Raw genomic sequence first — 17,598 nt, forward strand, 5'->3', positions numbered from 1 at the left:
GGCAATCATGAAAACTGCCGTTTTCTGCAGAAAAAACAAAGCACAAAAAGAACCAGAGTAATTCCAGGGAGCAGGGAGTGGGTTTACCTGCACCGTGAGCTCAACAGACACACACACACACACACACACACACACACACACACACAGGGAGAGACAAACAAGCGGGCTGCTTTGACAATAGAGAATGCCGCACCGCCGCTTACCCTGCTCTGTGCGCGGACAACATTCAATCATCGTTTAGAGATTACAGCATTCAGCCTTTTCAAAGCGATGCACGTGGAAACGACTACCTTCGTCCGCCGCATCACTAGTGTATAATGCATTCAATTCGCGACTCTCACAACCGTATTTCACGTTTCTACAAAGCTCTCATTAGTGTTAATTCAGTGAGGGTACTTTTGTGTATTTGGTTAGTAATACATTGTGGTACATGACACAAAAGTATTTCGGCAATGCTTACAGGATGTTTTCGATAGAAACTGTTGACCCTCTCACCGCACTTACGGAATTATGAAACAGCATTATGAATGATATTAAGTTTTTTACAACTTGCTATTCTCGTTTTTAGGACTACAGGTAACAGGTACGTGCTGTACCATTGCTGCTGCGGGACGCACATATTCAACATGTCCAAGTGAGCGGTACTGTCGCTTATATTTCGAAACGCTTCAAGATAGGAACAAAACGTTATCGAGAAGTGGCTAAACGCTAAGTGATGAAGCTCACCTCGCGGTCAATACTCGCAACTGTTTTATCTCTTAATCCATTGAACCAAATAGTTTAAAAACTGAACTTTGTTTACAGCAAGAGTAATCAATAATTAGAAGGCTAAGAGGTGTATCGACATAAAACATACGTTAATTTCACAAGAAACATCTCTTACATATAGAGAGGATATACTGTATGTCACGCGGCACATTTGCAGTTCCGCGTTTCCGTCACTTTAGAGCCAGAAAAGGGGTCCGCTTCCAGTCTTCGCATATAGCATATTTCCTGACTGTTTTTAAATGAACCAACATTATGTTCCTGAGTCCTCTTATTATTAGATTCCACTGCTGCCATAATATACATACACTATTGGCCATTAACATTGTTACACCAAGAAGAAATGCAGATGATAATCGGGTATTAATTGGAATACTATATTATACTAGAACTGACATGTGATTACATTTTCACGCAATTTGGGTGCATAGATCCTGAGAATTCAGCACCCAGAACAACCACCTCTGGCCATAATAACAGCCTTCATACTCCTGGGCATTGAGTCAAACAGAGCTTGGATGGCGTGTACAGGTACAGCTGCCCATGCAGCTTCAACACGTTACCACAGTTCATCAAGAGTAGTGACTGGCGTATTGTGACGAGCCAGTTGCTCGGCCACCATTGACCAGTCGTTTTCAATTGGCGAGAGATCTGGAGAATGTACTGGCCAGGGCAGCAGTTGAACATTTTCTGTATCCAGAAAGGCCCGTACAGGACCTGCAACATGCGGTCGTGCATTATCCTGCTGAAATGTAGGGTTTCGCAGGGATCGAATGAAGGGTAGAGCCACGGGTCGTAACACATCCGAAATGTAAGGTGCACTGTTCAAAGTGCCGTCAATGCGAACAAGAGGTGACCGAGACGTGTAACCAATGGCAACCCATACCATCACGCCGGGTGATACCCCAGTATGGCGATGACGAATACACGCTTCCAATGTGCGTTCACCACAATGTCGCCAAACACTCATGCGACCATCATGATGCTGTAAACAGAACCTGGATTCATCCGCAAAAATGACGTTTTGCCATTCGTGCACCCAGGTTCGTCGTTGAGTACACCATCGCAGGCGCTCCTGTCTGTGATGCAACGTAAAGGGTAACCGCAGCCGTGGTCTCCGAGCTGATAGTCCATGCTGCTGCAAACGTCGTCGAACTGTTCGCGCAGATGGTTGTTGTCTTGCAAATGTCCCCATCTGTTGACTCAGGGATCGAGACGTGGCTGCACGATCCGTTATAGCCAAGCGGATAAGATGCCTGTCATCTCGACTGCTAGTGATGCGAGGCCCTTGGGATCCAGTACGACGTTCCGTATTGCCCTCCTGAACCCACCGATTCCATATTCTGCTAACAGTCATTGGAAACCGCAATCGCGATAGGCTACAATGCGACCTATATCAAAGTCGGAAACGTGATGGTACGCATTTCTCCTCCTTACACGATGCATCACAACAACGTTTCACCAGGCAACGCCGATCAACTGCTGTTTGTGTATGAGAAATCGGTTGGAAACTTTCCTAATGTCAGCACATTGTAGGTATCGCCACCGGCGCCAACCTTGTGTGAATGCTCTGAAAGCTAATCACTTGCATATCACAGCATCTTATTCCTGTCGGTTAAATTTCGCGTCTGTAGCGCGTCATCTTCGTGGTGTAGCAATTTTAATGGCCTGTAGTGTAGTTTCTTAATCCTGCAGTCATTTTATTTCATTGAGATTTAGTATAATATTATTGTTCTTTCTTGCATCCTAGCTTACCATCCAATTTTCCGCCCGACGTTTCCTCTGTGACATAGATCTGCTTCTCAGTCGTTTTTCTCTGACTCCATGCATTATTGTTGTTTCTAGAGCTTCTCTTTCAGTCCTATTCTGTTGTGTCAGCCGACAGAAACACCATCAAAATCCCATCTCCTTTGAGAGTTATTTCCTCTTAATTCGTTGTGTTATTTGCCATGTTTCTGCTTCGTACGTTGCCATCCTTTCTATAATAGTTTTACATCTTCTGATCTCCGTTCCTGCCGGCCGGGGTGGCCGAGCGGTTCTAGGCGCTATAGTCTGGAACCGCGCGACCGCTACGGTCGCAAGTTCGAATCGTGCCTCGGGCATGGATGTATGTGATGTCCTTAGGTTGGATAGGTTTAAGTAGATCTAAGTTCTAGGGGACTGATGACCTCAGAAGTTAAGTCCCATAGTGCTCAGAACCATTTGAATCATTTTAGCCATCTCCGTTCCTGATGCAATACGTATGTTCCATAAAACTCCATTTGATTGCTTCGTTGCTAGTCCCCTTTTGAGAAATGCGGTTCTTAATTTCGCTTTACTGGATCAATATTTGTTAATAATGATTCCCATATATTTGTATGAGTCCGCAGACTTTACTACCCCAAAATCCAAAGGTAGATCTTTACTCATTCCTCCAGTGACCAATCATTCTGTTTTCTGTAAATTATTGATGAAGCCCCAGTTCTGGTATTCTCAGTGCAACTTTGTTACCATGCTGTAAATGTCATCTCAATAGTCTGCAAAACTGGCTTGGTCATCAGGCAAAATGCAAAATGAAGAGGTTGTCAGCGCCTACAAACTCACTCATACTACGACAGGAATATTTACATAATCTTAAGACAGGATGCAATGTTCTTTTTTTTTTTTTTTATCTCAGAGTTGCAATTGCAATCTGCGCCCACAGTTATGTGCTGGATCTATTACAATCTCTGGCTTCCTTTACAGTTTTTGCACTCTTGCAATCAGGATTCCATTTATCAACCGCAACGTCAGCACTGCCTCCCTGGTGTCTTTACCTTTGCTAAAGCCAAACTGGTTGTCATCTACTACATCCCCAATTTTATTTTCCATTCTGCAGTATCTTATTTTTGTTAGCATCTTGGACGCATGGGATGTAAAGTAAAATATGCGCCAATTGTAGCAACTTGTCGGCTCTTGCTATCTTCGGAATAGTGAGGATGATATTTTTCCGAAAGTCTGATGGTATACCGTCAGTATCATACATTGTCCACACCAAAGTGAATATTCGTTTTGTTGCCACATCCCCCTCCCCCCCCCCCCCCCCCAATGCTTCAGAAATTCCGGTTGAATGTTATCCATCCTGTCTGTCTTATTTGATCATAATCGCCCAAAGCTCTTTTAAATTCTGGTTTTATTGTTGGTCCCCAGTCTCTTGTATATCGACTCCTGTTTCTTTTTCTATCACGACATCCAACAAGTCCAGCCCCTCACAGAAGTCTTCTATGCGCCCTCTCCTCTACATTTAACAGCAAAATTCCCATTGCGCTCTTAATGTTAGCACCCTTGCTTTTAATTTCACCAAAGGTTGTTTTGACTCTTCTGTATGCTGAGTCAGTTCTTTCTTTTCCAGGTTCTTCACATTTTTCATGCAGCCACTTCTCCTTATCTTCCCTGCACTTCCTATTTACTTCGTTTCTAAGCGACTTGTATTTCTGTATTCCTGAATGTCTTTCAACATTTGTGTAATTCTTGCTTTTAGCGATCAGCTTCTTCTTTTACCCATTATTAATTCTTGGTTACCTTCTTTGTGTGTATGGTTTTCTTTCCAACTTCTGTGATTGCCCTTTTTAGACACACCCATTCCTCCTTAACTGAAATGCCTACTGCGTATCATAGTATCAATAGCCTCAGAGAACTTAAACCGTATGTCTTTATTCCTAAGTACATCCGCATTCGCTTCTTTACACATTGATTTTACCTGAATAATCTCTTGAGATTCAGCCTCTCTTCATCATTACTAAATTGTAGTCTGGGTCTATATCAGCTCCTGGGTACGCCTTACAATTCTCTATCTCATTTCGCACTCTACGCCCGACCATGAAGTAAGGTAACTGAAATCTTACCGTATCTCTCCGCCTTTTCCTAGTATACCTCCCCCTCTTATGATTCTTGAATAGATTATTCGCTTTAATAACTGAATTATTGCAATTATCATCCTCCGCTGTCGATCCCACTACCAAGATTATCTTCTCCCGTAACCGTTTCTTCTACTCCTTCCCCTACAACCGCATTTCAGGGTCCCATGACTATTACATTTTCATCTCCCGTGGTGCTGCATTACCCGTTCGGTATCCTTATGTACTTTCTCTATCTCTTCATCTTCTGCTTGCGACATCGTCATGTGTACCAGAATTATTGTTGTCGGTGTTGGTCTGCTGTCGATTCTGATGAGAACCACCCCATCACTGAACTGTTCACATGAACTTACTCTCCGCCCTACCTTCCTATTCATAACGTATCGTATTCCTGTAATACAATTTCTGCTGCAGTTGATTTTACCCTATACTCGCCTGACCAGAAATCCTTATCCTTCTTCCATTTCACTTCACTGATCGTACTATATCTAAACTCAGCCTTAGCATTTCCCTTTTCAGATTTTCTAGCTTCCCTACCAATTGAAACTTTGGTCATTTCACGCCCCGACTCGTGGATTGCTATCTTTTCGTTGGCTATTCAGTCTTTTTCACATAGTGACTCCTACTTGGCAGTCCTGTCAAGAACAGCCGAATGAGGACTAGTCCAGATTATTTAGCCAACGAAGAAATCATCTTGGCACCTTTTCAATTACAGACCACAAGTCTTGTGAATACACAGTATGTGTCTTTACTGCAGTGGTTTCCTTTGCCTTCTGCATCTTCATACTGTGATTCGTTACTGATATTCCTCATTTTAGGGGCAATTTCCCACCTCCAAGGGCAAGAACGGGCCATGAATTCTTCCCGCTCCTCCGTCGTCTTTGACAAGGTCGTTGGCTGAATGAGGGTGACTTCTTATTCTGCAATTCTTCGGCCGCCATTGCTTATGACTTTTATTAAAAATTTAAGTAGTGGTAAGATTCGATGCAGGATCGACGACGTTTTGATTAGTAGCCAAAAACGCTACCTTTTTATTTTTCTTCATTTTCGTCGTTACTGTTCTTGGAATTTCACCTGCGCGGAAGTCATATGACAGCTGTTCAAGCAGGTAGTTTGGTACTTCTTTAGCTTTCTTATTACAGTGGGGAACCCTAACACCAAACACGTTGAGATACCATGCTGGCTTCACGAGAACACGGGTGTTCGTGTCACTAATCAGTTTGACGATTACCTTCGAATGTTTACTACTTCCATATTCAAATTAATATCATAATAATTATTTAAATAAAAGTATATGTCTAATACACCACGTAAGTAAATATGACTAAAAAGTATAAAATAATACCCATACACAATCCTAACACCCATACACAATCATAACCTCGTACAGATAGCCCCTTTCTCTGCCTCATGATGACTGGGTGTTGTGTGATGTCCTTAGGTTAGTTACGTTTAAGTAGTTCTAAGTTCTAGGGGACTGATGACCATAGATGTTAAGTCCCATAGTGCTCAGAGCCATTTGAATAGATAGCCCCGAATATTTCTGATTGTGAATTTTTAATAACTATGAAAATGCTTGTAAGATTCAAAACGAAAAACTTGGGATGCATGTCAGTGATAATAGTAGTGGTGTAACAGAAGAGAAGTATACTATTCATGCAGAAATTATATGTTGCATGTGTCCCACTTCTTTTGTTTTACATCTTACAAAGATTTTCATAGCTAATAAAAATTCACAATCACGAATTTTCAGAACTTTCTGTATGGGATTAGGAAACTATATGGCGGTAGGAGAAATTATTTACACCTTTCATTGTGATTTAGAAACATGACATACATGAAAATGCATTTTTATTTAAATGATTGTTTTCCGTTACTTAGTCTTATTTGTGTGAAATCTTTGAATCGGTATCAAACATTATGATGAGATTATAAGAGAGACCTGTCGTATATTTCAGGTTTATTTCAGTTTGTCTTCACCTGATTCAACCAGCATGTTGCTTCCTCCTACGTATATCTCACGAAAAGAACGCGAAGGTAAAAATTAGAGGCTCGAACTAACACGTAGCCTAACAAGGAATCGCTCTCCCCACGAACCATTCACAATTGGAACACGTACAGGGAGAAATGGTTGTGGTACACAAACTATCTTACACCACACACTTGACAAGAAAGCGTACTAATATTGCCATATCATCCAGTTCTGTGCTGTGCTGAAACTTTCAGACTTCTAGCTCATCGGGATGTTAGTTTAGAATAAATTTCAAAAGAGACAGACAAGAAAGTGATATCCATATCCCCCCTCTCTCCAATATCTCTACTCTTTTCGCATTGAACGGTAATGCATTTCGATACTACCAACATAACACGCCAGTACTGCAGGGCAGCCATGATGCCACGTGTTATCAAACTATTTCACCCCCAATCCCATCCACCTAAACAGATCGACGAGGAAGAAAATTAATATGGAATTTTCATCCAGTTCTGATCTATCTATAAAATTTCAGGTCCGTTAACTCAACGAGAAATTAGTTTAAAATAATTTGCGAGATTTGGGCCGAATTGACAGACAAGAAAGCGACCTTATAAAAAAGTCGTAAAAAAGTGAATGTAGCTTCAAAAATTTTAACGTAATACTATGAAATGCTTAAAATACCAAGAAATTTATAAACATTATGTCAAATCTATTTCGTGGAGCACAACACATTGTCAGACTTGACGAACGATTTTTATCGAGTTTATTGACAGTATAACCCAGCAGATACGAGACCTGTTGCAATTTTCTTAAATTTATTTTACAGACTGAGAACCCATGAAGTCAAGATCGAACATGAAATCTTTTTTTGGGTTGATTACTAGTTTCGGCTGATAATCTAGCCACCTTCACACCATAAAACATTCTTGATTAGTGTTGGTACAACTGCGGCTACACAGATTATTAAAATCTTTCTTAAAACGACAAAATCTATACCTGACATAATTAAAAACAGTTTTTTATCGTTGGCGCCTAGTGTAACTGAATTTTAGTCATAAAACAAAGCCGTTGTGCCATTAAAACTTTGTAACTGACACAAGCAGTATTTACATCCCTTCGTAACAGAGACCTTTAGTATGAAACGATGCAAATATTGAATCTATAAGGGCATAACGCCTTTGTTTTGTGAGCATCGGTCAATTACTCTGACGACGAATGATGAAAAGCTGTTTTCAATTATGTCATGCATGGATGTTGAGATTTTAACGATATGTGAAGCCGTAATGGTATCCACACTCGTCAAGAATGTTTTATGATCTACAGTTTACTAGATTTTGAGCCGAAACTGATAATCAATCCAAGAATGATATTGACTTCGTGGGTTCTCAGTCTCTGACATGATCAATTTTATCAAAAACAGAACTTTTCAAATTTTGCCGTCTTGGATAAATTATTGCGACCATCATGGACACAGTCGGTAACAACAGCCTCAGAGGGTGAGTACAGATGGACAGGGGGCTGTTACCTGATCTCGTCGCGCACGTGCGAGTATGCCTTGCGGTGCAGTCGGTAGCGCAGGCGGCCGGCGCGCAGGTCCAGCTGGGTGAAGGTGTCGGCGAGCTGCAGGTGCTGGTGCGGCGGCGAGCCCTGCAGGTGCAGCGCGCCGTAGCGCGGCGCCGCCGTCAGCCGGTACTGCACCAGCGCCGCGTCGGTGGGCAGCGGCGCCGTGCGGAAGCTGAGCTGCGCGTCCGTCAGCAGCGCGTCGCGGCTGCCGTTGAGCAGCAGCTCGTGCGCGCGCTCCGCCACCAGCTGCAGCTCCGTGAACGTCACGCGGAAGTCGTACGTCTTGGGGCTCTCCACGTCCAGCACCGACACCTTGAACTGCCCACAGCACCACCGTGAGATCGCGGCACAAAGTGCATTCTCGTCGTCACATGTTTAACACTGCCATATGTATTCCTTCCCACAAGTTGTTACATCGCCGATGACACCGCATTCCTTACCCTCGCTCCTACTCTCCAACGGTCCCAACGCCTTCTCCAGAATCACCTTGACCTTCTTGCCGCATGGTGTAACCTGTGGCTCCTGAAAATCAATCCTTCCAAGACCCAGGCATTCATCGTAGACCGTACCACTCGCTCCTTCCGGCTCCTGGACTTCTCCCTTACCATCTGCGCCCGTCCTGTCCGCCTCTCCCCCACCCTCACCTACCTTGGCCTCACCATTGACCTTCACCTCACCTGGATCCCTCATCTCCACTCCAACCAATCCAAGGCCCACAACTGCCTCCAACTCCTCAAACTCCTCTCTGGCCGGACATGGGGTTTCACCCCTCTACCATCCTCCACACCTACAAATCCCTAATCCATCCTCTGTTATGCCAGTCCCGCCTGGATATCCGCCCCCCCCCCCAAATTCTATAAGTCCCTCCAGATCCTCGAGCACCATGCACTCCGCCCCACCTTCCGTATATGCCTCCTGTCCCCCACGCCGATCCTCTATGACCTCATTCCTTTCCCCCATTTGCTCCTATTCCTATAACATGTCTGCATCCTCTACACCTCCCGCCGCCTTGATCCCCCTCACCCCCTCATTGCTCGACTCCTCTCCAATCCCGGCCCTATGCCATGCCTTTACTGTTGTGTACCCCCTACCCTCCACCCTTCATCTCCTTTTCAAGGTGGTGTCAGTCAACACCCCCTCCTGGATGATGCCCTCTGTCCCTCCACTCATCCTCCTATCAACTCTGATCCTCACCCCCCCTCTTTCCTCTGTCCTTTTCCCAGGCTCCATCTTCCACCCCTTCCATCCTGTTTTCTCCCCACCTAACCTCTGTCTGCCTCCCCTCTCCCCCCTCCCCACCTGAGTACTTTTGTATACCCCTCCTCTGCCTTTCCCCACTCCCTGTCGCGTCTGCCCTGCACCCGCCCCCCTCTTATTGTTCATCGTCCTCCATTGGCTCCTTTCTCCTCTCCCCCCCTCTTCATTTTTTCCTCTCCTTCCCCCCTTTCCTTTCCCATCATCTGTACAGGCTCCCTCCCCGTCTGCCCTCGGCTGTGGTATATCATATTTGTGCCAATTTTGTAGTACAGAGTTCAAGTGAATGTTCAGCGTTGTTCGTCTTTCCAAAGTGTTGCGAACAGAAACCATGCAGTCGCTAGGTGTAAATTTTATATCTCTTGCGAACAGAAACAAGACTGTCGCCGTGTTTTCTTAATTGTTTGTCTATTCTTTTGCCTGTCTGCTTCATATGTATTTTATTAGTATCATCAACTCTTTGTTCTATGTTTTAAGTTCCACGATTTTCCGCCATTTTACCATTTAAGGCACCGATGTTATCGCCTGCTTTTATTATTTATTATCTTCATTTTTTTAAAACAAATTCTGGTGGCTGAAGAGTGGCGCACTAAGCGTCTGCCAGCCCGGCCCCTTTGGGGGGAATCGAAACTCAATAAAGGAAAATAAAAAGTTGCTACGTCATTACATTGCCCTATGTATTCCTTCGCACAAGTTGTTACATCATTTGATTCTCCTCGATACGGAACTTAGGCCGCGGCCTGTCGATTACAGTTACGTGCGAATAGCTGGCCACACACAATCGGATTTCGGCGACGTACCACAATGGCGGATGAGTGTCGAGGATATTTTTGACTCATCCGGCAGCCGATTTCAGGCCTGTCTTTTTCACTAACGTGGCGGCCTTACCCGTCGGATCTACACTCTCACGTCAGCATGAACACCTGATCTCTTAGTGCGTGGGGTAAATTGGCGGATTTTGTTGGTTTATCCGCTGATCCAGGACTTCGGCACATTCTCGACAGGCCAGAAGTCACAGCGCTGTGTCTCGCTGAAAGTAGGTGTACAGACATTATTTTACTTTAGTATATTTTTAGATTTTGGAACTCGTTTCTATCGTTCTGAGGAAGTTAATATGCGCTACAATATGAAGAAAATTGTGCCAGTCTCTGGAAATTTTTACACTATGTACTCATATACACTGCTGCGCAAAACATAATAGTATCTGTCGCATGATATGTCACTCCCAAGTAACATAGCTCGATGTAAATTTGACCATACATATGAAGAAATGATACGATTGAGTGCAGGAGGTAACTAAAAGAAATACGCAAGGAGACCATCAGAAATGACGCTTCTGCTCAAACATACGAGGTCATTCCAAAAGAAATGCTCACTATTTTTGTAAAAATACTGTCTTCATTCTGCATATGTGAAAGCTTTAAAGTGTGTAGATAGATCCTTCCCGCTTGTTTTCAAACTTAATTCAACCTGTTCCCGTGAGTGACGCCGTCACAGCATGTCTTCGAGATGGCTGCTACACTTGACATTCGTCAGCAGCAACGTACTGTCATAGAACTCCTGTGCTGTGAAAACGAGACAGTGGGAAACATCCACAAGGGGTTGAAAAAGGTGTACGGAGATGCTGCTTTCGATCGCAGTGCAGTTAGTCGGTGGGCAAGCAGATTACGTGATGAAAGCTGGCACGGCAATATTGAGGATTGTCCTTGCAGCGGCAGTCCTCGTATTGCACACACTCCAGACAATGTGCAGAGAGTTAACGAATTGGTGACTATTGACAGACGGGTCACAGTGACCGAATTGTCACGCTACATTGGGATAGGGGAAGGAAGTGTTTGGCTCAAATGGCTCTGAGCACTATGGGACTCAACACCTTAGGTCATAAGTCCCCTAGAACTTAGAACTACTTAAACCTAACTAACCTAAGGACATCACACACACCCATGCCCGAGGCAGGATTCGAACCTGCGACCGTAGCAGTCCCGCGGTTCCGGACTGCAGCGCCAGAACCGCTAGACCACCGCGGCCGGCCGAAGGAAGTGTTTGCAGAATACTGAAAGTGTTGGCGTTAAAAAATGTTTGTGCCAGGTGGGTTCCCAGGATGCTGACAGTGGCTCACAAAGAAACAAGAAAAACGGTATGCAGCGAACTTTTGGAACAGCTCGAGAATGGTAGAGATGAATTTTTTGGAAGAATTGTGACAGGTGTTGAAACATGGCTCCATCATTTTCCACCAGAGACGAAGAGGCAATCAATGGAGTGGCATCATGCAAATTCACCCAAGAAAAAAAATTCAAAACCACACCTTCTGCTGGAAAAGTCATGGATACGGTGTTTTTCGATTACGAAGGAGTCTTGCTTGTGGACATCATGCCAATTGGAGACACCATAGATTCTGATGCATATGTGACGACACTGAAGAAACTTCAAGCTCGACTGAGTCGTGTTCAACCACATCGCGAAAGCAGGATGTTTTGCTGTTGCACGACAATGCACGGACACATGTCAGTCAAAAAACCATGGAAGCGATCACAAAACTCGGATGGACAATACTGAAACACCCGCCTTACAGTCCTGACCTGGCTCCATGTGACTATCATCTCTTTGGGAAACAGAAAGACTCTCTTCGTGGAAGGAAGTTCGAAGATGATGACTCCCATCTGCACGCTGCCGAACAGTGGCTCCAACAGGTTGGTCCAGAATTTGACCTTGCAAGTATACAGGCGCTGGTTCCAAGATGGTGTAAGGCAGCTGAGAGGGATGGAAATTACGTGGAGAAATGAAAATATTGTTCCTAAAGAATGTATCTACACACTGTAAAACTTTCAAACATGTAGAATAAAAGATGGATTTAAAAAAAATAGCGTGCATTTGTTTTGGAGTGACCCTCGTTAGTTACACTCATGTCACTGCGAGTCTTGATGGTCTCCTCGACATTACAGACGGCGAGACACAGTTCTTAATAGGGTGTCTGATCTCTACAGTCGACAAAGCATGCTCTGCAACGTGCTCCCATGCTGACCACGAGGTTGGTAAGGAGCTTTTATGGTAGGGTAACCATTGTTCCTCAAGCGCAGCTGAGAACTGATGGTTGTTCGTTGATGCACGTGAACATGCTGTCGTATTCCCAACTCAACCCACGGGTTCACGATGGGGTTTAAGTGCTGTCAAGGAGTAGTCTAGTCGATTCGCCGAATATCCTCTTGTTCCCAAACCTCCCCCACCTACGATGTTCGATGCAGTGGCTGATTGTCATCCATTAAAAGAAGCCCAAATTGACTCAGGGATAAAAGCGTACAGTGTCACAATATTGTTGACTGGAAACTGTTTTGTGTTCAAAGATTTGGAAGTCACTATCGCCATGCAGTATTATGCTCGCCACACAGTAACGCCTGGACCATCAAAAGGTCATGTTCGACAATGTTTGTTGGTGCATTATTTGTTTCCAGCTCTCGGCATATGAGAGTTGTCCAGCACTGTCGAACATGATTATTTTTGTGGTCCAGGTATTACGCTGTGAGAGGCATAATATTGCATTCTGGTACTGATCTCCAAATCTTTCGACACTGTACACTCATCGGTTAACCTTATCCAGACCCAGTACTCCTTCCTCTAGTGCGTCTTTTCAGGGATGCATTAGGGCCTGACTTCAGTTTTATGGATGACAATGTGCGATCGCATGGAACAGCGCAGCGTAGGTGAAGACGTTGTTGGCATGAGAGGATATTCGACGAATGTACTTTCCCCCCTTACTTCCGAACTAAATTCTACCTAGCACATATGGGATGCGCTGGCGATACGCACCTCAACACGTCCACGTGCACCAACGACCATTCATCGTTTGTCAGCTGCGGTAGTGGAGGAATGGAGCGCATTGTGTGTCTATTACAGTTACTTTCTGCACTAAATAGTAGCAGTATGGTCCAAATTACATGAGCTATGATGCTTACCAGGGACACACATTGCGAAAGGTACTTTCGTCCTTGAGTTTTACACATTAGTGTATTTCTCGAACGATAAATTACATAAAAGGGGTCAAAAAATTGATTGCCAAAAAGCAGAATTCCAGACATGTGGCTCTGACTCAGAGCCGTGGGCATTCCTCTGAGAACTGTGGCCCTCCGCTAGGCGCTTCAGTCCGCAACCGCGCTGGTGCTAGGTCGCTGGTTCGAATTCTGCCTGGGGCATGGATGTGTGTGATGTGCTTAGGTTAGTTAGGTTTAAGTAGTTCTAAGCCTAGGAGACTGAAGACCTCAGAGGTTAAGACCCATAGTGCTTAGAGCCATTTGAACGATTTGAGAACTGTGAAGGTTCAATACGGTAGAAAAACGATCCAAAAAATGGAAGCTTCTAAGTCAGTGTGATTAAAAGATACCGCCGCTTATAACACATATTTAGATATTCGCAAATTCACTCATCTAAGTCTGTTGGGTATTTTACTTTGATCTAGAATCATGAAATTAGGAAAGAATGAAGGTTTCAGACTACAACTAAACGAAAAAAATTAGAAAACTATTAATTTGTAATTATAAGACATTGAATTTTTTTAATCGTTTGTTATTGAAGTGTTCTTCTGTCCTTTCGTTAAGCCCCCTTTTTCTCAGAAGTGGATAGAAGTATACCCTCCATGTATCAATATCGAAACTCGCACTTATTGAGATTTTTACTTTTATTCCAGTTCATGTAACGTACATGTAGCAATTTCCACAAACAATGTATGTCGCAGTACAATTGTGCAAGTTTTTCGATATGGTCACTGGTCTACTCCTTTATTAGACTTGCAACAGACAAAAGCTTCTATCTTCTGAAAAGCACAGGAAAACTCACGGACTTTACGTCCGCTTGTTTATGACCAGATGGGGCATCACTGGTTCCGAGAACTGCAGGCCGTGTCTACACTAATGAACAGTCGGGGTGACAGAGCCTGCGGGTGTTCCAGAATCCATCGGAAATTGAAATATCCGTGGTCCGTCGCTAAAAACCTCTCGTGTGTTGCCCGCTATGAATCCATTCCTGCCGCAACTACGAAAACCTGTACCAAGGAATTTAATATTTGGGGAGAATGGTAGCAAAAGCAACTAAAAATAAAGTATAGCATTGTAATACATGTATACGTTTTAATGTACGAATAAAACACAAGGGGTTTTTGTGAGTCCTGTCGGACATATCCATCGTATGTGATCCACTTATTTACTTATTGCGTTAGTAATGTCAGTTTACATTAACAAAAAGAATACCAAACGAGATTATAAACATCAAAACACAGTAACGTCATTTCACGTCAACAGGTCCCGTAAACTCTCAAGAGGAAACGAACAACACAGCAGTAACACAGTCTGTCGTTTTCTTCTGTCCCCTGTGAACAGAGATACACTGATCAGCCGAAACATTATGACGACAGACCTACTATCGATATAAACTGATCCAGGCGATAGCAGCGACATCTGGCGAGGAATGATTGCTTGTTAGACAAACGCACGGTGCGTGTAGTATCAGTGACCGTGCTGGCCTGTGTAAACTGGGAAGGCGCGAGATCTAAGACTGATCGCGGGCTGATTTTGACGGCCCGGAGGCTTGGCAAGAGCGAAACCAAGATGAAACCACGTCCAAACATCATGGGGTTGGGCCGCCACTCTTCATTATAGTTGTCAGACGTCGTAGGTTGGGCAGGCTGGTCAAACAGGGCAGGCGGCGAACGGAGGCAGAACTAACATCAGACTTTAATACTGTGCAGAGTACAAACGTGGTTGAGCACATTGTGCACCGAACACACCTGAAGATGGGCCTCCGTAGCCGACGACCCACGGATGTGCCTATGTTAACACCACGACATCGGCAAGTACGACTGAAACAGGCACGTGACCATCGGCGTTGCAAAGCCTGATGAATCCCGATACCTTCTTCATCATGTCGATGGGAGGGGCGAATCCGTCGTTTACCAGGGAAACAGCTCCTTGATGCCGACACTGCGGAATGGAGACGAGTTAGTGCTTCCTCCATTGTACTCTGGGGAACATTCACTTGGGCATCCATAAGTCCAGGGGGCTCGTGCAAGGCACTACACAGGCCAAGGAGTATCGTACACTGGTTGCAGACCACGTGCACTCCTTCATGACGATCATGTTCCCCGACGACAGTGGCATTTTTCAACAGGATAATGCGCCATGTCACAAAGCCAGGAGTGTGTTAGAGTGGTTCGAAGATTACAGTGGAGAATTACAGTTGATGTGCTGGCCTCCCAACTTGCCACATCTGAACCTGATCGAACACATTGGGGATGTGATTGAACATGGCGTCAGAGTTCATCGACCCCCTACCCAGGATTTATTGTAATTAGGTGACTAGTGTAAGCAGATGTGGTGCCAGCTCCCTCCAGCTGCCTACTAAGGCCTTATTTCTTCCATGCCAAGACGCGTCGCTGTTGTTATCTGTGCCAGAGGTGGACATACCGGCTATTAGTTTGGTCGTCATAATGTTCTGGTTGATCACTGTATTGTACTATATCTGCCGAAATGTCCCAAGTGCTAGAACAGAGGTGTACCGAAGACGGCGGTATCTATGCAAAGCACAGGCATCAGCTGTTGCTTATCCGTCATTTTGGTGAGTCTTGGAAGTCTGTTTCTCCGTTAAGGCCCTTTGTTGAACCTACCCTAGCATTAATGCGTTGAACTATGAAACAATATACTTTCTTGGATGAATACTCATCATCGGACAGTTGAAAACTTAGTTTTTAATGCCAATTCCCACTCGTCAAGCATGGTGTACATCGTGGCAAAACAACCAAACTTTTTGTTTTTGTTTTAAGTGATCGAAGAGCAGAATTGCAGCATGAAAACTTCGCCAAGACTCACCAATATGGCGTAGGAAGGCTTCACTTTTTCGGCGTAAGGGCGTCTCTTTACATACTAGTCTTCGTGAACTATACTGACGTCCCGATAGGATGCCAGCGTATGAATTCAACTCGATGCTGTTTTACGACTCAAAAAGTGGGTGGGAATTTTAAGCCCCATCTGGGCAGGGATGGATTAATAAGCGATTGTATGTGTCAGCATACGCTCCGAGGATTGGGCTGCTGCTGCAGCATGTATCAATCCCAACCGCCGAAACATAAAACGTCAAACGTTCTCAAATCATTGCACACTCTTCTATTTATTTTCAACTCTAGCTATATTATCTGAACAGCGTATCAGAACCACTCTTTCCCAACAAAGCAAACTCCTCTCTACAACATTACGTAATGCTGCCAGTTCTTAAAATCATTTTCCGTATCAGGAATAAACTTCCTCTGAATGTCAGGGAGATAACTTCGAAAGACAGTTAATGGCCCACCTTCTGCGACAGGTAAACAACAGCTCCATGTGGCACTTGGGCTGTATTACGACCACAGAGTCACGTGATTTTAGTGACGTTCCATTTCCAAATGATTACTCGTACCATGTATTTCCGTCTTTTAATTTGTAACAGATGTATAATATGTTAGGAGTAAGCATTTGAAAATGACAGTGGAATCAGTTGACGCTGTGAAGTAGCTAAAATGACTGAGATCGTAATACAAACGGTTGAAATGGCTCTGAGCACTATGACACTTAACTTCTGAGGTCATCCGTCCCCTAGAACTTAAAACTACTTAAACCTAACTAACCTAATGACATCACACACATCCATTACCAAGGCGGTATTCGAACCTGCGACCGTAGCGGTCGCGCGGTCCCAGACTGAAGCGCCTAGAACCGTTCGGCCACCTCGGCCAGCGATCGTAATACAACTAGGGTGGAAAATTGTGTTGTGGCACACGATATGAAAAAAAGTCTTATGTTACCATAGCAACTGTGCACCTTACTGCAGAATCCTAAGTCCTCCTCCTCTAATGTTCAGTCATCTGCATATTTCTCTATTCAGTCTGATCGTTCTTTACGCTTTGTGTCACTGTCAGTTCAGTTCAATCTTCTCCTCCGCCATTTTTCTTTCCGTTTCTGATAGTCTTAAATTATTAAATACGGCTTCAATAGTGCTAAACTAATTGATAGTATCTTATTCTTGACATATGCTGTTTTTTATCTTCGTATGAACAAACTAGAAACACGTAACAACTTTAATTAATTACTGTTATTTATTTGTCGTTTCGTATGTTTTCAATGGTCCTTCGAGTTATTCTCATGCTATCAT

The 17,598-nt window shown here is 44.1% G+C and overlaps 1 protein-coding gene across 1 annotated transcript in view; it reads right to left on the minus strand.

The window, feature by feature from the left end:
• LOC126260360 (chondroitin sulfate proteoglycan 4) overlaps positions 1-17,598 on the minus strand; it is a 577,728-nt gene that overhangs the window by 197,364 nt on the left and 362,766 nt on the right. The window contains exon 10 of the mRNA XM_049957687.1: positions 8,258-8,496. Within this exon, the coding sequence (XP_049813644.1) occupies positions 8,258-8,496 (239 nt within the window). The remainder of the gene's footprint in view (positions 1-8,257; positions 8,497-17,598) is intronic.

The sequence above is a fragment of the Schistocerca nitens genome, chromosome 5, assembly GCF_023898315.1.
Source record: "Schistocerca nitens isolate TAMUIC-IGC-003100 chromosome 5, iqSchNite1.1, whole genome shotgun sequence".
NCBI classification, from domain to species: domain Eukaryota; kingdom Metazoa; phylum Arthropoda; class Insecta; order Orthoptera; family Acrididae; genus Schistocerca; species Schistocerca nitens.